Source organism: Aethalodelphis obliquidens, unplaced genomic scaffold, assembly GCF_003676395.1.
Source record: "Aethalodelphis obliquidens isolate GAN/ISIS:26980383/991018 unplaced genomic scaffold, ASM367639v1 scaffold22, whole genome shotgun sequence".
Lineage (NCBI taxonomy): Eukaryota > Metazoa > Chordata > Mammalia > Artiodactyla > Delphinidae > Aethalodelphis > Aethalodelphis obliquidens.
This window is the reverse complement of record NW_020837966.1, coordinates 22,550,325-22,576,876: the sequence shown is the minus strand read 5'-3', so window position 1 is coordinate 22,576,876 and position 26,552 is coordinate 22,550,325. Positions and strand designations below refer to the sequence as shown.

General features: G+C 37.7%; 1 protein-coding gene across 5 annotated transcripts in view; it reads right to left on the bottom strand.

Annotated features, from left to right (window-relative positions):
- Positions 1–26,552, bottom strand: part of CHL1 (cell adhesion molecule L1 like) — a 199,673-nt gene that overhangs the window by 11,128 nt on the left and 161,993 nt on the right. For all 5 annotated transcript variants that reach the window (XM_027121418.1, XM_027121417.1, XM_027121420.1 and 2 more), the window contains 10 exons: positions 22,804–22,969; positions 16,580–16,704; positions 12,828–12,929; positions 12,447–12,644; positions 10,866–10,936; positions 5,881–6,103; positions 4,529–4,644; positions 4,189–4,393; positions 3,827–3,949; positions 819–998 (listed from right to left, as the gene is read on the bottom strand). In XM_027121418.1, the coding sequence (XP_026977219.1) occupies positions 819–998; positions 3,827–3,949; positions 4,189–4,393; positions 4,529–4,644; positions 5,881–6,103; positions 10,866–10,936; positions 12,447–12,644; positions 12,828–12,929; positions 16,580–16,704; positions 22,804–22,969 (1,509 nt within the window). The remainder of the gene's footprint in view (positions 1–818; positions 999–3,826; positions 3,950–4,188; positions 4,394–4,528; positions 4,645–5,880; positions 6,104–10,865; positions 10,937–12,446; positions 12,645–12,827; positions 12,930–16,579; positions 16,705–22,803; positions 22,970–26,552) is intronic.

The window sequence follows — 26,552 nt, the reverse complement described above, 5'->3', positions numbered from 1 at the left end:
CCTTCCTACCATCTCCCTTCCTACCATCTCCCATTTCCTTTTGCCTGCCTCAGATATCCCTCTAAATCTGATGGACTTGAATTCTACACAAGGCCCTCTTTTTAAACTTATTAGTGTGTATATCCATTCCTCCAATCCATTTCCCTTTCTTGTTCTACCTTCTTATTTTCTCTCCTGATGCCCTGTTGATAACATAGAAAGCTTAGTAAAAATACCGCTAAAATCATAATTGGAGAAATAATTTGGGAAGGGAAATGGCCTGAGTTGGGGGGAAAAAAAAAAAGTGCAATTGCATTAGGAGAATTGTACAAATGAAACCAGAGATTTATGAGCCATTTCAAGCTAGTTACTTGGCATCAACCAGGAGAGAGTAAACTAAAATTGATAAATGAATCAATGTATATATGAGTCATGACATGGAGGTGAAATGTCTTAGATCAGGGTTGCTGATCAGCGTTGCAGAATGTCTACCAGTGCAAGAGGCAAATATTTTCCTGTGTGGAAACATTTCCACAAGAAAAATATCCCTCTACTAATCTTACGAGTAACTTTTTGACCTTATATCCCCCTATTTTAATTAAGCAAAATTATAGTTCCTGACCTTCTATACACTAAGGCTATAGTTTGATTACTGATGTGTAGAAGTTCATACATTGAGGCAATGTGAACTTTCGAAACAAGATAAATTCTCTACGTCAGTGGAAAACAGAAGGTCAGACAGACTGAGATCACAATCATTTCTAATTTACAGTGACGAGCATGATGCAGCCCTTTCAGAGCAGTTTAAAACATAGCACGCATAAACCTCCTGTACTTACTCCCTTCTCCTAACGTGGAGCTTTCCTCGGTGATGGGTCTTCCACAGCCCTTTGAAGTGCAAGCCCTCAAGTAGAATTTGTACTTGGTAGTTGCACTGAGGTTTGAGAGACGCCAGCTGGGCTTTGATGGAGTTGTAATGTTGATATCATTTAGTTCTCCAATCTCATAGGTGTCATTTACTAAAGAAATAAACAGGCATATCAACGGCTCAAATTTCACAGCCTTAACCATTCAAGTTATGTTGTCTCTTCTTTTTGCTTCTATGTATGCTTGTGGTCTGCAAGATATTATCTTAATTATTCAGAGCTATCAACTTACTTAATTCTCTGAGGTAGGTGTAATTATTATGATGTATTATACATGAGAAAATTAAGGTCTAGCAACAATAAACACCTTGCCTAGACCTAGAGCCACTAACTGGCAAACTGGGATTTGAATCCAAACTACAGCCTTTTAACTCCAGAGCCCATGTTCTTTTTTTTTTTTTTGCGGTACGCGGGCCTCTCACTGTTGTGGCCTCTCCCGTTGCGGAGTACAGGCTCCGGACGCGCAGGCTCAGCGGCCCAGCCGCTCCGCGGCATGTGGGATCCTCCCAGACCGGGGCACGAACCCGTGTCTCCTGCATTGGCAGGCGGACTCTCAACCACTGCACCACCAGGGAAGCCCCAGAGCCCATGTTCTTAATCACTATGCCATACTGCAAAATCACTCCAGCTTTACCACATCTATTTAAAATGATGAACTTTCCCCCATTATTATATTTTCATTGAACCCTTAAGTATTTTTTAATCTCCCTCTGGTGTGATAATTTGGACAATAATCTACATGAGTCTTCTATAGTTTCTGGTTGTGGCACCAAATAAGTACTCACATATGTAGACTCAAGAAACTGATAAATTACATATTTTTAAATATCTACTGTATACTAAGCACTATGTAAAGTGATATATGGAAAAAGATGATTTAGATAGTGCCTTTCAAAGAATCTGCCACATAGCAAGATCATGATAGTTGTGCAAGGGCACAAAGTACTGTAAGATTGCCATAAGCATAATACAAGAGATGAAATGGTATTTCCAAAACTGTGCAGCCATTAGTGGTAAGAAAACGACTAGAATAAACACTCTTGACTCTCAGTCCAAGAGACCATAAAAAAATACATTTACTCTTTAACATAAAAATGCCTCCATTGGTCTATATAATGCAGCGATATGAATGGAAATGAAAAAGAAACTAATAATCCAAACACAGGAAAGAAGAAAGTAAAATAATCACCATTTGTAGATTATTGGAGAGCATTCCTGTAAAATACCACCAATCAATTGAAAAACTACCACAGTCAATGTAAGAATTCAGGAAAGTACAGAGAGAGCTCTCATGTACACACTCAAAAACAATTTAGAACATATAAGAGCCACAAAAATATATAAGCCACCTAAAAATATTTCAATCACTTAATATTAATAGAGAGCAGAATAAGTGTATAATTATATCATTTTATTAAAAAATCCACATATCAAGTAGTACAGTAACCACTACAATTGTTACTATTTCAGCCTTTTCTCTATATATTCTAAGAACTTGTTTTAAAAATAAATTTATATATTATATACAGATCAGCATGAAGGTTAGGATTTAATGTTGAGTTTCTTCATTATGAGGATAAAGATAAGGCATATCTTTATCAAGCAAAGTGACATTTGGAAAGTCTTCAAATACTTCTTCAGTGCTTTCTACATGTTTGAAATCCAGTTCATGGAATAGTGTAGGCTTTACAGTTCAGCATCTAGAATGACTGAGCTGGGTCTGAATCCTTGTGTAACACTTATTTTACTGCACAGCTCTCTGTAAGTGAGCTCTATATGCTTCTCGTCCATAAAGTAGTGATGGTACATACCTCATAGATTTCCTCTTTTAATGAAAAAAAAATGCAGGGAGAATTCTTAGTACTTACTGATCCTGCTATATACCAAACACTCAAAGACGCTAAAATGCTGCCTCTGTTAGGGTTATGGCTGTATCCATTTAATCATAGGTACCTAAAACAGAATAGGCCATCAGAAGCTAAAGCTGGTACCTGACCTGAATTGCTGCAAGCCTTGAACTGACTGATGGCAGTTCAGGGCTATGATCAAGTTGACTTTTGCAAGCAGTGTAGACTGGGTTTCTATAGTCCTGGTGTTTTTGTTGTTTAGGAATTCATGTCTTCAAAGTTTAAATTTTTTCCATGAGCTCAGTCCCCTAATTTCCATTTTACGATGATGCCTAGATTTGAAAACTATTGAAGATGGGAGGCGTTATGATTAAAATGAGCTGATTTCATCTAAACATGTTTGTTTGATTTTTTTTTAACCTAACGGCACAGCAGCATAGGGGGAGAGCCTAGGGTAATGGTCCAAAGACAGCTTCTTGTTTCTCTCAATATTACATGACTGTACCACTAGGCTACCAATAGAGGATTCTCAAATACAAATAGATGCAGGGTTGAGATTGGAAACATGCACCAGAGACAGAACAGGCAGTATAGTGTGGAAGTTAGTGCGCTTTGAATCTCCACTACATCATTAAGTTTTTCTTTGCGTATTTCCTAATGCTCAAAGCCTCTTATATATACGTATTAAATGCATGTTTTCTGGTACCTATTAACATACTGCTTTTCTTCTAAAACAGGAATTGGCAACCTTTCCGAAAAGGACTAGATTGTAAATATTTTAGCCTTTGTGGGCTATGCAATCTTTGTGGCAACTACTCAGCTTTGCCACTTTAGTGAGAAAGCAGCTATAGACAAATTTAAGTGAGTGGACATGGCCGTGTTGCAATAAAACGTTCTTTATACAAACAGGCAGCAGGCTGGATTTGGTCTGCCAGCCGGTTTACAAACCCCTGTGCTGTAAAGGAAGTATGCCAGCTTACAAACCATGAACTGGATTCTCAGCATGGTAAACCAAGTACGCAACCAGGAAAAATGAAACATTACTAGGCAAATCCAGTTCAAATATGTACTTACTTATCTGGTACTGTAATAGATAGCCAGTTAAGTTTCCATTTAATTTCTTAGGTAGTCCCCAGGATAAAGTGGCAGTGTCTTTATCAACTTTGATGACCTTGAGAAAAGTTGGCTTTTCAGGTACTGGAAAACACAAGGTCAACAACAGACACTCATAAATTGGTAAATTTCTTTTAAAAAATTACAGTTTATTAAATTGAGAAGCTAACTCATATGACATAAGTACAGATTAACTAATAAGGGAGGAAGTGTCTTGGCCATTGGGATATTTACTTGGTTATTTATTTTAAATTGTTATTTATTTAAAAATTGGATATTAAATTTGTTAAATACATCGTTATTCTGCATCGTTATTCTCTCACCTCCTTCTGGTGTTTGAAATATATAAGGCTCACTCTCTGGACCAGCACCTTTGGAATTATAGGCTAAGACTGTTAAGTGAAATTCACTAAAGGCATCTAGGGAAGGAACCATTCCATAGTTTCTTTGTCCTGAAAATCTCAGAATGTTTACTTCTTTAGGATATGTTCTTCCATCCAACAGACTTTTTGTTTTCCACCAATTTACCTGCAATGAAAATAGGAACGCTTTAACACATCAGCCGTGGTGACACATTCTCTTTTGGCTTCTTCTGGAATCAGTTCTTATTTACAGGAAATCTATTAATTCCACAGTGATAAGAAGAAAATCTATGATAAAAACCTGATATCCTTTCAGATGTCCATGTACTCTTTCCTTTGGAATTGTTGACCAAGTAACTTTAACTAATGTGCTGTTTATCACATCCACCCCATGGATCACTGGAGCTGTATCAGGATCTGTTAAGCACATAAGAAGGATTAGCTTTCAGTAATCTCCAAGCACGATCATTAAGATCATTTCCAAAAGGTGATCTTTCATGTTTTTTAGTCTGAGGAAAACACTTGTCTCAAATCAATTGCAAATGGAACCAAGAGTTTCTCATTACAGAAGAGTTTCAGGGTCCAAATAGGTTTCTAGAGAAGAGGAGAGCCTGGACCACACTGAGAAAAGCTCCCCGCCCTTCAGATGGATACAGTGTGGGCAATGTAACTGGAAACACTGGCCAGTAAAATTTTCTGCGGGCATCTGCCTCTGGAAACATGTGAGCTAAACTAATAATATAACTAAAATTACTTGGGATTTCGATGAATCTAATATTCATAAGAAGAGCTGACATTAATTGAGCATATTCTGTGTGTCAGACACTGTGCTGAGGGCCTATAGTGGATTGGCTCACATCATTGTTAGAACCACCCTATAAAGTGGTATTATTATCCCCATTCTACAGGGGAGCTAACTACACGCGAATAAACCAAACCCACCACAGCCAAGACTAATATATTAGTTCACAGTGAGAAGTCCTGTGTAGTGAGAATTTAGGTAGCAGGTGAACTAGACCTTCTTCTATTCTTGGATCGAAATAGTACTTTGGATACTGCAAGAACAATGAGAATAACTCCTACCGTGTACACATTTGGAATGCAGTCTTTCCTTTTTCCAATAATTTATTTGCAGCTGTTATTATGGTATAAATATTTAATAAGATCATATCACCAGTACCTCAAAACTCTGTGTGTGTGCATGCGCGCACGTGAGATTCCATATGCAAATCTGGGTGTGCACCTCATCTTCGTTAGGAAGGCTCCAGCTCTTAGGCCAGGGTGCGACAGCAGACAGCTATTAGGAAGTCCTTGACAAGTAAGGGTAGATGTGATTGGAAACCTTATGACAGTTATGCTGCTTAACTGTGGGCACTGCTGATTCCAAGTCTTTGATTTTCATGATAGAAATAGTTTTGGGAAACTGAATAAAATTAAACCTTTCAACATTCTTCCTTACCACCCTATACTGACTGATCGACTCTCCTGCGGTCAACCCTGGAGTAGAAACCGTGTGTTATATGTCTTTTCATCTCCTACAGCTAGTACATCCACTTTGCATGCAGTAGTCGCTCAAAAATATTCATCGACAGAGTGTAATATACTTGAGAGAAACTATTATTAAGTACTTGGGGTTTCAGGTGCACCACTTACAGTCTTCTCCAGAATACAGAATCACTGACTGAGGCTCAGGGCCAGAGCCCAGGTGATTGATGGCTTGGACCTGGACATCATATGGAGCATAGACAGCAGACGTCATCACCCGCAGGGTGTGGTTTGTGACTGTTTCTTCCTCCCACTCCACCGGGGCTCCCTGTGGTTTCCAGGTCACTCTGTACTCCAGTCCAGGTCCATTCTGCTCCATGGGTTTCAGAGGCTAAAACAGAAGGCCACACTCATCCCGTGTGATCACAGATATGCTGGGTCAGAGACACAGAAGCCACCCTAAGTGGCCCAAGAAACGCTGCAATAAAGGTATCATTCCTTGGGAGATCTTCAGTCCCCCTCTTTGGTTTGGAAATACTTGTGAAAAATGTTGTCATTCTGTAAATTTAACCTTGAAAGTTACTCCCTTACCTCCCCAAGTAGAGACTCTCACAATTTAGATGCCTGGATTATGCCTAACAGTTCACATATGAAAGAATTTACTAAGAGATTCCACAGAGGGTTTTAGCTTTTGTTTACACTTTGTTCTATATTCTGTTTTGGTGTTTTTTTCACTCGCAGAGAAGTTGCAGAAATAAAAAGGACATGGCCATGAATTCCAGGGATGTAAATGGGATTTTTTCCATGGCTTTTCAGTCAGAACTCTTTCTACCTGACTCCCTCCATCCTCCTCCATCTTCCTTCCAAGAGAAGAGAGACAGCAAGTAAATATTTTTGGATAATATGCATTTTTATACATTAGTACCCAGAAGATGTACTGCTCTCTACAATAAAATATTTCCCCAGCTCCTTGCCCATTCTCTTTCTATTTCTTTTACGAGAAAGCGCTTCCCACCCTCCACTTTATTTTGCTGTATAGAAATATATAATGGAGAAATTTCTCATATAGGAATTGGTTATTTCCACTCCAGTTTTTAATCGAACAGTACTTTAATTCAAAAAACATCAATGTGATTTAAACCATCTGTTTAATATCATAAAAATGGGAATGTTCATTTAAGTGAATCAGTTACACAGAATACATTAAAAATGTGATTTTAGTGATAGATTTATAAGGGTCACTTATATAAATAGTTTTGTCTGTATATGCAAGCGATTCAATAATATCATATATAGTGTTCTTACAGAATTTACAATGCTTCTGGACTCAGTCTACTTTACTAAAATACTTGTTAGACGGATTGGATGGAATTAAGTTGAAAGTATACACTAAATCAGCAAAATAATTTCAAGTCTATGCTTACTCCAGGGCGAATACTTAAATTAGCCAGGAGGAAAAAATATCTAAACAAAAACTTTCTGAGATTTTCATAGTCATTGTTTATGTTTTGCTTTCCAAGTTTTGCCCCAAGATATTTTCTACTCTCATATAGATATAAATTCACTGGAGGCTTTAGCATTGCCCGGATAAATCAGGCCACAAGCTTTTAGTTCCATACTACAATCTGCAATTACAATTTCCTTCAGTCCCAACTGACAATAAATGTGTACAAATACTATTATTCAATTTACACATGTTTTGCTTCAAGAAAGATAGTTACATTTGATAAAGCTCTCTGGAAAAACTTAAAACTAACTGTGCCACCAGAGGCAACACTTTTAAGAAAAATCTTACCTAAATCGCCAGCCTCCTTGGTGCCTAGGCTCCCAAAGAAACTGCAGGAATACTTCGTATTTGGCTTTCAGACAGTGGACAACAAAACCTCAGCAAATTCTCAGATAGGCCCCCACTAAAGATAACAGACCAGAGGAGCAATACGGAGCCAGGGAGGTGAGTGGTGGGGAAAGACCACCAGCCTCCCCTCTGCTCATGAAGCTGCTCGGAAGGAAGGAATCTATAAAAGAGGTTCTTAACTTGATGGCTAGGCATCTCTAGATGGGGTCCATGAGTGCCCTTCAAAGGATCTGAAAAGCCGTGAAACTGTTAGGAAAACTTTCTATGTATAACTTTCTAGAGCAAAACTATACTTCTATCGTATTTTCAAAGAGATCTATGAACAAAGCAAAGGTTATAATGACTCATCTAGAAACTGGACGGATTTTCTGTACTGCCTAAATTCATTTTAAAGGTGGTGGACTTTCTTATTATACCAGCAGTAGAAATAATAAATCCTAGGTCCTTTAGGAGTGAAACAACTTGGCTTTGATCATATAATCAGGTAACTGAAGCAGTTCCTATTTCCGGAACATTAGTGAATTGGGTTTTTGTTTGTTTGTTTGTTTTGTTTTTGTTCATCTGTTTTCTGGAGTCTTTGAGATTAGAAATTTGCTATTTTATAGAAGTTCAAATTTAACATAAATAAATTTACATCTAAGAACAAAGGGAAAAGTCAAGCAAAACTCATCATGGTATAATTATTTAACCAATCAGGGTGCAGTGGGCTCTTTTTCTGTTTTGAGGGATAGGATATTATCATTTTTTAACACTTAAAACACGTGAGTGAGTCATGACCTACCTAATATAAGAGAAGTGAATCTTAGAAGATAATGCTAACTAAAAAGACTAGTTCTATCCGTAAGTTCAAATTTAATACATTAAAAGAAATTTTGTATCCTTAATATTTAATGTGACACATTTATAAAGATAATTCATATATAATAGAACATGAGCTAAATAAAATAAACTGAAATTCATTTTTGACCGTAATATAAGGTTCACCCATTCAATGAGTAAATGCATATTCATTAACAAGCTACATACAAAAGTCTGTATATTATTTTCCTCCACTGAATTTTTCAAAATGGTATTGTTTTATTTCTCATGTATTTGCTTATCGTCTGTCTCTCCAACTAGATTATACATTCCAGGAGAACAAAGACTTTTTTTTAATTGCCATAAATAAACCAAGGACCTCATAATACATTGCTTTTATTCATATTTAATGCTAAAAAGAAAACATAAAACAAACAAAAATTAGGGACAACTAGTCTGTTCCTATTTAACCCTTTTGTGAAAGTTTTGTGTTTTTTTTTTTAAACAAATTGCTTCTCTCTGGTCATTATCTTGTAGACAGGAATTATTTTGTGAGTCAGTCTTTGGATGGGATCTGGTAATACGTTCACAGTGTGCGCTTGTCAACTTGGGGAATTATCTGGCATTTAACTCCTTTTTACACGATAATCGATGCAAAACAGTAACTGATGAGTAAATGTACTTAAACTTCACTGGTTGTGCTTATAGTTGTTAGATCTCTGACATTTCAAAATGATATGAAACACAATGGAATATATTATGAATATAATTGTCAACGTAGTTCCAAATCTGAGTACTTTCTTCCTCTGGTCAATTAATTACTAAATTACATGTCATTTACTCTTCAAAGACAAATTGTAAAACACTTTCATGGTATAATCCCATTCTTCCAAGAAGAGAGCATTAGTAATCAGTCTTATATATCTTTGGGGCGGAGGAGAAGAGTGATTTATGAATAAGATCATCAGTAAGAAGGACTGCAGATTCCTGCCCCCTTTTCATTACTGACTCAGGGCGTGGCATCTGGATAAGGTCACTAAACTGACAGTCCCAGCTTCTCCGGACAGAATGTAATGCTGATACCATGGAGCTACTGTAGCCCTCCCAGAGGAGTGGTGAGGATTAAGGAGCTAATGTTAGTGGAAAATGGTATACTTCTTTGAGGATCTGACCTGGTAATGATACACTATTACTGTCATCTAATCAATCAGTTATATCATCTCTCTTACAGAAATTTCCATGGAATTTAAAAGAAGAAGTGATACTCTAAAAGAATAAGATACTAACATAATTTCAAATTCTAAATTAAATAATCATTAGGACAATGTGGTAGCAGCTATTTACGGCCACATATTCAAGAAAATAATAATATTCTTGAATATATTTAGTTTCTGTATATTACCAATTTTTGTTTCAAATGTGTAAAACTTAATTTCACTGAAATGGGAATAAAGGGTTAGTTTTGACATAAAATTATTGACTACATATTTTGCAGGTATGGGCAATGTTGTCATATAAGACCAATACATGATGAAGAAAAAAGGAAATCAAACTTTGTACATTCTAAGATTATTCAGAAAATCACATCTGAAATGAGGTGTGGAAATAAATTAATTTATTCCAGCATACATTCAAAAATGTTTGTAAAATTCAATGAATTCAATGTCTGAAAACTATTATTAATCAGAATCTTTGGATGGGAATCTACTTTCAAGTAAGTTAAAATACTTGTTCATCAAACATGTCAAATAGAAGGGGAAAACAGCATTCCACTGTTACAGAAGAAATTTAGAAATGACATTCAAAAAAATTAAAGTCATCTGAGCAGATATAAGATTTTATGCCAAATTCAAGGAGGAAAGTCTATTTTAATAACTTTTAACAGAGATGTATGAAAAGAGAAAATGAGTAGGGTTTGAAATCCGAAGATATTCATGTTGAAATCCTAGCTCTGTTGATTTCTAGTTGTGTGGTGATGGGCCAGTCTATCTATCAGCCTGGACCTCAGTTTCTGTATCTAGAACAGAGTATTAATGATGCTCTCTTGACAACACTGTTCTCAGAATTTGAAATGAGTATGCAAAATGCCTAATAGTGCTTAGTAAGTGGTGACTATTCCTTGCGAGTCATCCTTTTGATATGAATAATCTTCATTAGCCTATGTACCAAAATTTACCGAAAGACTTTCAGTATTTCTTTGAATGGGAGACGATTTAGAATATTGGTAATAAAAATATTAGGAATTGTAAACTTTGGGGGATGGATTATAACAAAATCAACCTGTGTAACCTTTCTTAAATTATCTACCACTGTTAAACTCTATTTCACAACATTCTAATCATGATGATCTTTAAAATATACAAATAAAATATTTTTATAAAATATACAAATCTTAGCCCTTTGTTCTTAAAAGATATTATTCTATCATCATACTTAGCATGCGGACCTAAAAAAAGGAAAAACACACAAAGGTAATAAATAACACAGAAAGAATTCTCACCTCCCATTTGATAATCATTTCCTTGGGTTGAGAAGCTTGAACCCTTATGTTTTGTGGATTCTTGTCTGGAGCTGAAAAATTACAAGTATTAAAATTACTTTTTCCCACTGTATGGTCCATAGATAAATCATCATATCATCCCTCCTCCCACAAAAAACAGATTTTTAAAAACTTTGATTATATTTGTTTATTTCTATCTGGCCCAGTTTGAAAAAAGACTTACGGCAGTTTTCTTTTTTTCCCCAGCTGTACTGAGATATAATTGGCACATAACATTGTGTAAGTTAACACTATGTTAAGGTGTACAACATAATGATTTTAGAATGTATATATGTCACATATATATAATATTTATATGTGTATATTGTGAAATGATCACCACAATAATGTTAGTTAACACATCTGTCACCTCACATAAGCTTTGAAATATATATTTTACTTCAGGGAGTAAAATCGTGTTCATGGAGTGATATAGTGATTATTCAATGGAGAGTGGAAGGTTTTCTTTACCTGTCTTCATTTTAACCCTGCTCTTAAAAATCTAAACCCACTATTTAAATATACATTTTTAGTTTTAAATCTGCTTTACTTTTTCTATTAGAATTATTGTTAGAAATTTTGCTCTGAATATTTGCCTCTAAGTGAATAAAATTAAAGATCATGTATTAATATCAACAGCCAAGTTTTAGGGGCATCAAATAGGAAACAGCAGTTAACGTGCCCATGAAATATATTCAGATGGATCCATTTTATAAAAAAGGGCTAAGGATGGAGTTTAGTGCCAAGATGAACTTATACTAAAATCATGCAAGTACCTGATTCAGTTATTATCTCCCCTTGATTGTTCTCAATCCTAAAAGGGAATTCTATCCTAGCATATTTATTTCAGCCAGAGGAAAAAAAACCAGGCTATGACCACATTGATAACCAATCCCAATTCAATAATACAAATGTCAGCGCTGTCATTATTTTTTTGGTTTATAACATTATGTAAGTCTCATTCTTACAATATTATAGTTTGAATTCTGTATACACTACTACAGCATGCTCATTCTTGAGAATTTTAAAAAGCATCTTGGGAATTTAGATAGGTAATAGATATTCGTTTAGCTATTGAGATACAAAAATACACTAAATGGATAAAATTAATGACACTAGATGCAATGAAAATTTAACAAGCTGCCTATAACATGTCAAATGTTTTATTTCAGGAAGTTGAAATGAGGAGAAAAATAAAGAGAGAAAGTTGACTTTCTCCCTATATACTGAACTTCAATTTAGAACTTACTTTATGGTACCTGATTTTAACACAATACTTAGCTATCAGAAATTACTCAGAGTAATGCTTGTTCATGTACCTCCTTGTAATATCCTGCTATCTATCAAACATTTACATACGACTTTTGAGACTGATGTACTTTAAATTGTGTGCTGTTAAGTTTACAGAACTATTCAAGCTCTCTACTGGGAGAAATCTAAAATCCTACACCAGGTTATCAATCCTTTCCCTCCCCCACCACATTTGTTCAAAGATGCGACAGACTAAAACTTGTTAGGAAGTTGAGGTGTGAACTTACATACCTGCTGGGGGTGTTTCATGATGGTCTGATGGCTGGCTAGGCTGGCTTCTCCCTACTTCATTCACGGCTATGACCCTGAACTGGTATCTCACATACGGAGCCAAAGATAACATGACTGTTGTTTCCTCTCCTTGGACTCTAGTCAATTCTTCCCACCTTCCAGGTTCCTCTCTGTTTCCTTCAAATTCTACAATATACTCTGGCAGTAGGAACATAGAAAAACACATTAGAATAGATTGAGAATGTTTAAGTTATACTAAGATTTATATACAATATTAAACATTTTAAAGGATGTTCTAAGGATAATCCACCCTTGGTGGTATTAATGGCTTTAATATTAATTTTAACTCTGGAAACTACAGTTATCCCAAGTCTTCCCTACCGCTAATATTGCTGTTGTGATCATCTCCAGCCTCCCATGTCAGCCGAACACTTCTGTTCTGTCTTTCAGACAAGTGAAGGTTTTCTGGCGGGTCCGGAACATCTGATTAATAATGAAAAATGACGGTGAGGAGAAGGCAGATTATTGCCTTTGTCGATCCCACTTCCTCACACTCAGGCACATTGCAAGCCCCCTTCCCCTCGGGGCCCCTGTCTCCACTCTGAACTGCCAAATCTCACCAATCCTTCTGGTTCTATTTCAAATGGAAGGAAGGGTGGGAGGGAGATGCAAGAGAGAGGAGATATGGGGATATATGTATATGTATAGCTGATTTGCTTTGTTATAAAGCAGAAACTAACACACCATTGTAAAGCAATTATACTCCAATAAAGATGTTAAAAAAAAAAAAAACCAAAAAACAAATGCAGCTTCCTTCACATCTGTACATTCCTGCCCTACTGTATTTACCTCACTCTATGGTGATTCCCAGTTCTCAAGGGGCCATCTTTGACCATCGGCATCAGAATTGTTTTTTAAGGAGTAGTTATTAATGATGAAGATTTCTGGGCCCTATTTCTCTGGCTTACTGAAAGAGCTGGGCCCAGGAGTCTGCATTTCTAAACAAATGTCCTGGTAGATATCATGAACAATGAATTTTGAGAAACATGAACTTGATCAAGGAGACCAGTATCTTCCAGCTCATATGCTTCTTTATATGCCTGGTTCATCTCCTGTATGCGACTAAACGGATCTTCCAGAGTAGGAACCATATTTTATTAATTTTTGCACCACCCACAATGCCTTGCACATAAATGTTTTGTGACTAAATAATTAAGTGAAAAATATATTATCACTTCAACCATGCATCTAATTATCATATTAGAGCAATAAATTTAGGCCCTATGACTACAGAAAAATAAGAGAACATGAACTCAGGCTTTCTTTTCTACATGGTTTGGATTTTTATTTTAATTTGTAACAGTGAGTTATCAGTATCTTATAGCAACTTTTATACTCTGTTGGCCTGGAGTTCTGAAGAACAGGAAGGGCGTTTATACTGGAAGAGGAAGATATGGCACTGAATGTTGTGACAGAGACTAGAAAATTGAGTAGGCGATGACAAATTTTAAGTGTTAAAGTACTTGGAAATTTCTAGTACTTTAAAAATAAAAGGAACAGTACAAAAAATGTGATCCCTAATGATCCTAACTTCCAAACTTTGGTTTCAATTCTCCCATGTATTCAAGGACATTCATCTTTTCTCAGAGGAGACAATGAAAGTAGCATCTAATGGGGCCTTCTTATGGGCTCTTCTTTCTCCAAGTGGGAAGCAACATCCATTGCTCCTGCTGAGTATTTGACAATTGTTGGAAATTTATACTGACAAAAAAATTGTTTTCAATTCAGAGGAGAATGTGTTTATTTTAAAAATGTGGTGACTGCGTCCACACTGTAGAGCCTTAAATAAGAATTTATTTCCTTAACAGGCTTGAGGCTCTCTGAGCTCGGAGAACTTAGGCTCCTCTTCAGCACTTACTAAGGCCACTCATTTCTGACATTTTCTGAACCAACCAGTGCAGCCTGTTGTGTCTGACATTAAAATCTGCTCTTTCCGAGAATCACATGGAGCTACGATTGATGGACTGCAATTGAGACCTAAATGAATGATGCTCTTAAAGGATGTTTCTGGCAAGGCTTCTGAAAGTAACTTCTGTTTAAAATGGGTCAAGCATATACTTTAAAACACTATTTTCCAGGAAAAAGAGTCTTTGAGAAATTATACGTGGATTTATCATTTGTTACTGTCAGTTATGGGGCTATGCTTCTTAAAATCAGAGGCTGGCCTGAAAATTAGAATGTAAATGCCAAGAAGTGGTTAAGAAAATGCAGCCTATCTCATAGATTATTTTTTATTATTTTCTTTTCATTCTGAAAACATTTGGTAATTACCTCATAAGTAAATAGTACATGTAATCCTAGCCCCTATTTATTTAAAATGATCAAAATTGAACAGTTCTAGAAGATGGCAGCCTCATTACAAGACGGATGTATTAAATTTCACAAGAAAATTTAGATGGCATGTACCAAGTGGTAGGGACCCCAGTCTCCTCGCCATTGCTCAAAACACTTGGGGGCAAAGGCCATGGATCCTGACATTTACACTTAAAATTGTCATGCCTGGGATAGACTCCAGTTTACCTTAGGTTCAACTATTTTGTCTGGAGAATTACTACTGAAATGATTACTAAGGATTGAACCTTTCTGCCCCTGAGGTAGCTGAAACGTATCACCTAAAGGTTTCATTCTTTTGAACCAAGTCCATACCACCTACCACCTGGGAACTACATTTTTTTTTTTTTTTTTTGAAAACCCAACATGGTGGCCATTTGCTTCGCTTGAAAGATGGTGGTCACTTATCTCACTTAAAATATAGTGGCCATTTGCTTCACTAGGAGAGAACCTGCCTATTTACTCATTTTTCACCAGCCTAACTCAAAAGAGACTGAATTCTTTCCTCTCAGTCTATACCCATGGTAGGCAACCTACCTGTGAATCCCAGCAACCAAAGCGCTAAAGATACAAATACCTGTTAATAACAGGATTAATCTAGACATATGGTAAAGGTGTTTAGGCCAAATCAAACCTCTTCTAAGAACTATCAGCAAACTCAAGGAAAACTAAATGGTGCCCACGGAAACAGAACTATGAGAGAAAACTGTAAAAATGTCTTTATCAGTCAGGGTCCCAGCACAGCAGAGAGTAAACAGTTCACACAAGTTAAGGTACTTCAAAGAGATTCTAATCAAGACTCTTTCAGATGTGAGCGGGATATCCAGGGTGGGGGGTGAGGGGTGGGCAGGGCAGTTACTGGAACCCCATCAGAGAGAGCTGTGTGGACAAAGCCTCTGAGAGAATCAGTGACTTTGGCAGAGGGACACACACAGCCAGCCTGCAGGGAGGGATTATCCAGAAAAAACACACTCTCCCCCCACTGCCTCTGCTGCCAGGGCTCCCCGGTGGCTGAACCGAATGAAAGCTTGAGGGTAGGTGGTTGGTTGGTGTCCACACAGGTCAGGTTTCCAGATTCAGAGAGCTGGTGGACGGTGAATCTGGAAGGGAAACTAGGAGAGCTATCCAACAGATGGTCTAAGAGCTAGCAACATGGGTAACTGCAGGGGTAATTGCATTGATTACACCACTGAGTTGTGCACATTGTTTTCTAATTAGCATTAGTATTTAAAAAAATCAGAGGCCTTTCTTTGCAGAAGAACCCTTGAGGTCCCTCCCTCCCCCCCGTTCCTGGGACCCTGGGAGCTGAGCTCGGTCTAGGCCACTGGTTTAGGGCAGGGCCAGTGTTTAATCACCACTGGGCTCCTACCCTGACCCCTCCATGCTAGCCCGTCTCCATTCCTTAGCCACATTTCTCTGTGCACTAGGAAAGTGTAGCTCAAGGGTCCTGGGAACTCAAGCATGCTTCAGTTTTCTTTCTGCTGATAGCATCACCTACCTCCCACCGCTTCTGGCAACATTACCCAAGTAGAAAAAAGAAGTTAAGCGTCAATTAACTTCTTTAGAACCAGAAGAGGCGAAAGCATTTGAAAGTAGGGTCACTCTTTAATTGAAAATTTCAAACTAACAATAAATGTGTACGGGCTTAAATAATCATTGGTTTAATTGCCTAAGAACAGTGGAATTTAATCGGTAATGGAAAAGAACCGAACAAAGATTTCTTTATTCGTTAGTGCACTTACCAAGGACAGTTACTTGAGTCATAGCAGCAGTGCTATCTAGAGCAGTGTGAGCTGAACACGAGTAGACACCTTGGTCTTCTACGGTGACATTAGATATAGTCAAATTAGCTCCATCAATAATTATCCTGCCAGGAAAAAAGTGAGTCTATGATGAGGATGAAACAAACAGAAACAATAGAAAAGTAATCCTTTCAAAACTAAATATTCCCCATAGAAAGCAATTTAAGGAAGAATTAAAAAGAAAAACTTGTTCCATAATGTAAATTTTATTAGAGAATGCCATACTTGAAAACTGGAAAGTATTATTCAAGCACACACAAATGTCTACAAGCCATGAAAGGGATCAGGTTGGTTGGTTGGTTGGTTTTTAAATTACCAAATCCAACCATCTGTGATTCATGGGTCAGTGATGGAACCATCTTGCCTGGTGTGTCTGAAGAGTGTACCATACCTCACAATAGCTAAGATAAATTTGAGACATTCTTAAGGTATGTTTAGGGAACCACCTACATAGGATCAACTTGGGTGCTTCTTACAAAGGCAGATTCCTGAATCACACCCCAGTTCTGCAGAACCACAATATCTGAGATGAAGTCTGGCAATCTCTATGTTTGACAACTTTCTCTTTTCTCCATCCTTCCACCTCCCACACTGAATGCACTTTAAGATGGGATAAAAAGTGAACTCTGTGACTTATCTGAACAGTAGATGGCAGACTAGTGCTTCTTTTTGCAAATCATTTGGCTTTTTATTATTTGTTCTCTTTTTGCCAATTTCTAATTGAGTTTACTATATGAATTTTTAAAAAATGAATTACACCTTTACCCTATGCTTATGTATTGTTAGCATAACTAATCAAGGATTTTTTTTAAAAAATAAAGTTCCATTAAATCTGAGATATATTCACAGCAGTGTGCTATTTAATTGAAATAAACAATGTCTTCCTTGTGGGGAGGGAGGGAAAATCTTAAATAATTTAGTTTCTTAACATAAAACTCATATAGGCTGCTGAAAAGTTCGAGTTATAGAAAACCAATTAAAACTGTAGTAAAGTCAAACATGGTTCTGCCCTTTGATTATAGACAAAGTCGGCCCCTTACCCCTCCACCAATCACTGAATGATTTGCTAATCAATACTACTTGGTATTGCTAGGCAAGAATCTCACTATAATTCTAATGATAAAGCTTTGACATAGTTTCTCAGTTCATGTTAGTTATGTGTCCATTTGGTACAAATATCAGAATATTACATACACTGACAATTTTGCAAAGTTTACCTTCTTAGATGAAGAAATACAATTTAATAACCTCTTCAAGAGGGCTGTTTGTGCCCTGCACATCCACGAGGGCCCAGGGGAGCTGAAATCTAGCCTACAATCTTCTTGCCAAGATTTGTACCCCGGTGTGGGACTGCTTCACGCCAGAAAGAAAGGGCAACTTAAGGGCAACTTTTCTGTAACGCACTGTCTTTTAAAAATCACAAATGTACCTCATTTTAATCAAGGTAGAATGACCCCCTGGTCCTTGAAATCTGGGAGGTATGATATACCCAGGGAGGTTATTAAAAATTTCCTTTGTTGGGCTCAGTCCAGTTTCCAAATCAGAACTTTTGGGAATAGGACAAGGGCCACTGCATTTGAACATGATACCTAGGTAATTCTGGCTCACATCAAAATCTGACAACTATTTGTGTTAGCAAGGATACACTCTGCTGTGAAGTAACAAACAACTACAAATTCTCAGTGCCTAAGACCACACTCTTTATTTCTGTCTTACACTATGTTTCCATCATAGGTCAACTGTATTCTGCTTGAAGAAATCCTTGTTAAGCACATTATACATTTTAAAAATGGTTTCTACTCTGCATAGAACCTGTTCTCTGGCTTCTTCTTCATCTCTGTTCCTCTCAGTCTTTCCCCCTGTTTTCACCTGCTTAACTACCTCCCTTTGCCATCATTCTACAACCTCTCAGCCCCTTCATCTGAAATATCCAGATCGCTAGTCCCCGAACCATGTTAACCTCCAGTGTTTTCTTGCTCCATCTTGTAACAAATTTCGCTCCAGGCAATATTAAAAATGTTGCTTTCTTTGGAGACCTGTGTCTGAGGCTCGGTTTCACCAACTATGACTTGTATAATCTTGCACAACACTTGGAGCCTAATTCACCTTATTTAAGAAATAGGGATAACACTATTTTCTTTCTTTTCAGGAGAAGTAAATGAGGGAAAACACATAAAGTGATTTGTGTATACAGCCTGGCTTACTATGTGCTCAAAGAGTGTTACTAATAATATTAATCAAATTGATTTAATTCATTGTTGGCTTGTAACTAATCACATTTCTTAATGCCCCCAACTCCCATTCCTCCTGCCTTTCTGCTTGAACAAATTACCTTAGTTCCTCTTTTCTTAGGAAGAGACCCTTCTCTATCCTTATAATCTCTGCCTAATCTAATGCCTTATAACCTCTGCATCCTTATCCCCCACCCTGAGTCCTACCCCATTCATCTGCTGCCATTTCTGAGGGGAAAAAGAAGCCCTTCCTTGATGCCAAGATAAAGCCCTCGCACTTGTGCTTTTGACACCTTTTCCCTCTCACCTCCTATTCATGGACACGTGGACACATCCCATATCCCTCTGCCATCCCTCCTCCTTCAGGACTGGGTCGTTCACTCTGTCTATGGTCATGAACAGTCCCCATTACATTTGTTGAGGACAGTCTAAATTTTAAAAGTGGTTTGATAGCATATCCACACTCCATTTCATTTTTCATAACAATATTGTATTGTCTAGAGCCACCTGCAGGTTAGAAATCCACAGACAATTCCTTGAGGTCATTTCAGCCTTCCTAATAGGTTTACTGTGAGCACAACAGAGGGAAAGCATGTATGGGAGGCACTAACATAACATGAGGCACCCAGCAGGTATAATGGTCCAGGGTAGCAGTCTCCAATACTTATCATACCCCTGTACCTAACAGGGGACAAAAGGGGAGAGAAGAAGGTATTTTACTTCTCATTTTCCTCTATGTGCCTTTGGGTCAGAAATCTAAGCACTTTCTAGGTAAAAGCTTCTGGTTCCCAGCCTAGTGATAAGGAGAAGGTGTCCCGGCAGAAGGTGAGAAATGGGAGCTTACTAATGGTTCTACAGAAGTTTAGCAGATACCTGTGATCTCAACTCCCTGCTACAATTCCATGTCTGCTCCTGGCTCTAGTCAAGACCAGCCTGCAACAGTCATTCCCAGCCCAGCCCACCCCAAATATCACTTGTCTTAAGGAAAACTAGAAGAATGTCCGCATTACTTAGGTGACTCAGAGAGCCAGAGGCTCAATTGGGTTCAGCCCCAGCGTCCTGCAGAAGCTATAAAACTGAGTCACACAAAGAGGCTGGTTGGAGAGTCTGGATTCAGGGCCTAAATATGCACATCACATTACCAACCAGGCGTGAGTCAGATTCCCTTCTTGGCTGTAACCCAGAGGTTATACGGAAGACCCCAAATAACTACATGGTTGACAAAACAGGGAGAATTTGGGGGGGATCTGAGCAGTTGACAAATCAACTCGCACCTAACCAAAGGCTGAAGATCTCTGTTGCAACGTGTAGCCTGTTAGGTAGCAACGATTATTCTCCTTTTGTGTCACTGACAACTGGTTGCAGTACATATGCTGCCTTTCCACAAACATAAAATACAGAGGAGGGATGAGATGGAATAAATTAAGTACCCAGGGTGAAACCAATCAATGCCTTTATACAGAAGCGGCACACACACCCACAAATACCAAAAAAGACCAAGCAGGTAACAGAAATGAGACAAGACTACCAGAGAAATGAGGAGAATGAATCATCACAGCTACACTGGACTGAGTATATTCTAAGTGCTTGGTGTTAACTCCTAATAACCCTATGATGAAGTGACCTTAAACCATTTTTTTGAACTAAACTATGTTATAGAATATAAAACTAAGGCACAGAAAAGTTAGGCAGCTGGTCTAAGGTCACAGACCCAATAAGTGACAAAGTTGGGATTCAATCCCAAGCCCCTGGGTTCCAGTGGCCGTGCTCTTAATGATGACACTGCCACCATCTCGCCTAAGGAATGCAAGTCCTGTCTAAAGATCTTCAGATTTAGTTTTTCAGAATGATGAAGAACAAGACGGCGGGTGAGATTTGGAACAAGGATGGTCAAGTTTTAACCCCTAACTTAGCAACAATGCAAAAGGAAGGGGAATGTCCTCTGCTTCCAAAAGACAGCACACGCATTCATTAAATATTGACTGTTTGCTCTTCCTTTGATACACTTAACAGTGTTTAAATAAAGTGCCAGTCAGCGTCTAGTCACACTTACTCTACATTCTCTCTTCTACACTTTTACATATTCTTTACAAAGAAGCTGGAAGGCTCAAAAATATACTTGTCAATAATTATCAATGGGAAGGATCTGAGATATGATTTAGCTTCTACCCATGAGATAAATTCCTATGAGATTGGGAGGTAGAAGAGAAATGGGCACCAGCTCCTCTGGGGCCTTGTGAGCTGACAGTGGCTCTGGCAGATATAAGAGCTGGCAGTGCTGGACTCACCAGGAGAACCCGTGGGGTGAGGGGGGGCAGTGAAGACAGCAGCAATTTCCAGACATGTGAATTGCAGCTGCAATGCCACATCACCGAGAACCCAAAAGCTTAGTAAGCAGCACCCACAGACCTATCTCCTCCACTCTTTCCAACGGTTTTGTGAGCACCCAAGCCCATGCAATAAATATTCCTCAAATAACAGGAGCTGTTTCTGTTGCCTGCACTCACAGGACGGTACACGTTACATGAAAAATCGGTAGCAAAAATGAGGAGAGAAACGTGTGGAAGTGAAACAAGTACACTGTTTGACCTTTTAAATACTGCCTTAAAGACTGAAATGTCATAAGCAGTTTTTATATTTTAATTCAGTGTGTATACTTTTACAACTATTTTTCTTTCAAATGCAAGGTTTAATCCCAAGCAAATATTATGAGATACTATAATAGTTTACCATAAATAGGTGTTGTGTTTTGTTAAATTCTTTTTCTGCATCTATTGAGATTATCATATGGTATTTATCCTTTAATTTGTTAATATGGTGTATCACAGTGATTGCTTTGTGTATATTGAAGAATCCTTGCATTCCTGGGATAAACCCCACCTGATCATGGTGTATGATCCTTTTAATGTGTTGTTGGATTCTGTTTGCTAGTATTTTGTTGAGGAGTTTTGCATCTATGTTCATCAGTGATACTGGCCTGTAATTTTCTTTAAAGACATACCAATTTCCAACAAACACATGAAAGGATGCTCAACATCACTAATCATTAGAGAAATGCAAATCAAAAACACAATGAGGTATCACCTCACATCGGTCAGAATGGCCATCATCAAAGAATCTACAAACAATAAATGCTGGAGAGGGTGTGGAGAAAAGGGAACCCTCTTGCCCTGTTGGTGGGAATGTAAATGGATACAGCCACTATGGAGAACAGTATGGAGGTTCCTTAAAAAACTAAAAGCGGAACTACCATATGACCCAGCAATCCCACTACTGGGCATATACCCTGAGAAAACCATAATTCAAAAAGAGACATGTACCACAATGTTCACTGTGGCACTATATACAATAGCCAGGACATGGAAGCAACCTACGTGTCCATCGACAGATGAATGGATAAAGAAGATGTGGCACATATATACAATGGAATATTACTCAGCCATAAAAAGCAACGAAATTGAGTTATTTGAAGTGAGGTGGATGGACCTAGAGTCTGTCACACAGAGTGAAGGAGGTCAGAAAGAGAAAAGAAATACCGTATGCTAAGGCATATATATGGAGTCTAAAAAAATGGTACTGATGAACTTAGTGGTAGGGCAGGAGTAAAGATGAAGTCATAAAGAACGGACTTGAGGACAGAGGGGGAGAAGGGGAAGCTGGGACGAAGTGAGAGAGTAGCAATGACATATATATAGTACCAAATGTAAAATAGATATCTAGTGGGAAGCTGCTGCATAGCACAGGGAGATCAACTCAAGGTTTTGTAATGACCTAGAGGGGGGGGATTGGGGGGTGGGAGGTAGGCTCAAGAGGGAGGGGATATGGGGATAAATGTATACATTTAGCTGATTCACTTTGTTGTACAGCAGAAACTAACACAACAGTGTAAAGCAATTATACTCCAATAAAGATTAAAAAAAATAGTTTACATACCTGCCATCCTCTGTGCCATTAATTTCAAAGGCTTCTCCATCTTTACTCCAGGATAATTTTAAACTGTATTTCAAATGTGAGTCACATTTGCTCTCACAATGTAATTCAAGTGTGTGTGATCTGGGGACACGAGGATTCTTAGGAGAAACTCTAAGTTTTGTAGCATCTGTTTTTACAAAATAAAGATACTAGTTAGAGCTATAGAACACAGCTTACTTTGCTGTCAAGTGCCTGCAATTTAATCAACCAAATTGGTCAACACTGATAGTCAAATCCACATGCAATGTTTGTCACACTGTTATTTCCTAACATCATATGTCATTACTATTTTCATTCCTTCCAAGCCAGGGCACCTGGGTAGAAGTATTATATTAATAGCAATTTCCCAAGAGTGTAAGCAAGCAAATGCCTCGGGATATTGAAAATAATATAAATTGTCTGGTGCTTCTGGACATGTGATCAAAATACCATAAAGAGGAAATCAATTAATTTTCTATTACCTTGTTTATTATTAACTCAAATCTGAGGTTAAATGGTGAAGCCCATGCATAGATGAACTAACAACATGAAGGTGTGGAACGCGAACATAAGCACCATGAACGTGGAGGCTTTGCTTGTTTTGTTTCATTCAAGTAACTCCAGAGCCCAGAAGGGAGCCTGCGTACAGTAGGTACTCAATACATATTTGTTGAATGAGTTACAGTGAGTCATATTTGGAAAGTAAATTAGTAATATCAATAATATGAATAAAATACCTAGGAATAAAAATAAAATACCTAGGAATAAACATACCTAAGGAGACAAAAGACTTGTATGCAGAAAACTATAAGACACTGATGAAAGAAATTAAAGACGATACAAACAGATGGAGAGAAATACCACGTTCTTGGATTGGAAGAATCAACATTGTGAAAATGACTATACTACCCAAAGCAATCTACAGATTCAATGCAATCCCTATCAAACTGCCAATGGCATTTTTCACAGAACTAGAACAAAAAATTTTACAATTTGTATGGAAACACAAAAGACCCCGAATAGCCAAAGCAATCTTGAGAAAGAAAAATGGAGCTGGAGGAATCAAGCTCTCCAACTTCAAACTATAGTACAAAGCTACAGTAATCAAGACCATATGGTACTGTCACAAAAAAAGAAATATAGATCAATGGAACAGGATAGAAAGCCCAGAGATAAACCTACGCACACACGGTCACCTTATCTTTGACAAAGGAGGCAAGAATATACAATGGAGAAAAGACAGCCTCTTCAATAAGTGGTGCTGGGAAAACTGGACAGCTACATGTAAAAGAATGAAACTAGAACACTTCCCAACACCGAACACAAAATAAACTCAAAATGTATTAAAGACCTAAATGTAAGGCCAGACACTATGAGACTTAGAGGAAAACATAGGCAGAACACTCCATGACATAAATCACAGCAAAATCCGTTATGACCCACCTCCGAGAGAAATGGAAATAAAAACAAAAATAAACAAATGGGACCTAATGAAATTTAAAAGCTTTTGCACAGCAAAGAAAACCATAAACAAGACAAAAAGAGAACCCTCAGAATGGGAGAAAATATTTGCCAATGAAGCAACACACAAAGGATTAATCTCCAAAATATACAAGCAGCTCATGCAGCTCAATATCAAAAAAACAAACAACCCAATCCAAAAATGGGCAGAAGACGTAAATAGACAATTCTCCAAAGAAGATACACAGATTGTCAACAAACACATGAAAGGATGCTCAACATCACTAATCATTAGGGAAATGCAAATCAAAACTACAATGAGGTATCACCTCACACCACTCAGAATGGCCATCATCAAAATATCTACAAACAGTAAATGCTGGAGAGGGTGTGGAGAAAAGGGAACCCTCTTGCACTGTTGGTGGGAATCTAAATTGATACAGCCACTATGTAGGACAGTATGGAGGTTACTCAAAAAGCTAAAAATAGAACTACCATACGACCCAGCAATCTCACTACTAGGCATATACACCACAGAAACCATAATTCAATAAGATTCATGTACCACAATCTTCATTGCAGCTCTATTTACAATAGTCAAGACATGGAAGCAACCTATGTGTCCATCTACAGATGAATGGATAAAGAAGATGTGGCACATATATACAATGGAATATTACTCTGCCATAAAAAGAAACGAAATTGAGTTATTTGTAGTGGGGTGGACGGACCTAGGGATGGTCATACAGAGTGAAGTAAGTCAGAAAGAGAAAGACAAATACTGTATGCTAACCCATATATACAGAATTGAAAAAAAAAAATGGATCTCATGAACGTAGGGGCAGGACAGGAATAAAGATGCAGACGTAGAGAAGGGACCTGAGGACACGGGGAGGGGGAAGGGTAATCTGGGACAAAGTGAGAGAGTAGCACTGCCATATATACACTACCAAATGTAAAATAGATAGCTAGTGGGAAGCAGGTGCAAAGCACAGGGAGATCAGCTTGGTGCTTTGTGACCACCTAGAGGGATGGGAGGGAGATGCAAGAGGGAAGGGATATGGGGATATATGTATACATGTAGCTGATTCACTTTGTTATACAGCAGAAACTAACACAACATTGTAAAGCAATTATACTCCAATAAAGATGTTAGAAAACAAAACAAAACAATATAAAGCTCAAACGTTGGTACCGTGGCTGTCTTGGAAAATGTCTGTTTCTTTATAATTGTTTCAAAACATATAATCCTTACTCTTAAGGACCATATTAAAGGCAGATATACTTTACCCCAATGTGGCACTTGGTAATCCTCTCAGAAGCTAAATCTCATGAGCTGACCTCCAACTCCACAATCATGTTCTAATATTTGCTATCTATATGTTAGTCAAGAAACTGATTAAAAATTGAGGTGTTAGTAAAATTGAGTTTTTGATATTCCAAGCATGAAATCTGAAGAGGTTATCAAATTGAATTAATTTCAAGTGAATTACTAAACATCCTAGTTCTAAATTTAAATGAATCCATTGAATACTAATTGATACCATTTAATAAGCACTTATTTCATTTAACTAGACTCTGTGAAGAAGTTTACATTCATTGTGACATTTTACAACAATTCTATGAATATTAATATCGCTACCTTACCGAGAAGATAACTTAAGGCTAAAATGAAATTAAGTAAGGATACTAGTATTTTCTGACTAGTAAGGGACTGAGCTGTGATTTGAACTCAAGGCTGGAAGACACCAAAGCTCATGCTGCATAGCCTCTTATTCAATTCCATTCCTGACATTCCTTTTTCATATGTGAAAAGTATGCCCTTCATTCTCATGGATACGATTCCTATATAACCCTTACATATACAATGGACATGAGAACAGACCAAAAGTTTATGAACGTGGCCTTCTCTCTGGCCACTAGCAGTTTTGAGGTCCACTTTGGGCCAAGCACTGTGTTGGGCAATAGGAATGTGAAGGTTCATTTGGATTCCAGACTTCACTCTCATTATCTTTCACCTGGCGGAGTTGCTTATCTTTGATCTAGGTTGGTTTTACAAAGTATAAAAAGAATCATCTTCATTGATGTTATAAGAGCATTTTAAAAATTGCACATACCACTTGAAAATGCAGAGAGACATCCACTATAAGTAGGCATCAGTGAATATTAGTGTGCCTTAAAAATATAGTCCATGGGGCTGGCATGTTGGGTAACTTAGGGTATAGAAAAAAATACGATGGAAGAATAAAAGAAGGAAAGAAGGGTGTGCG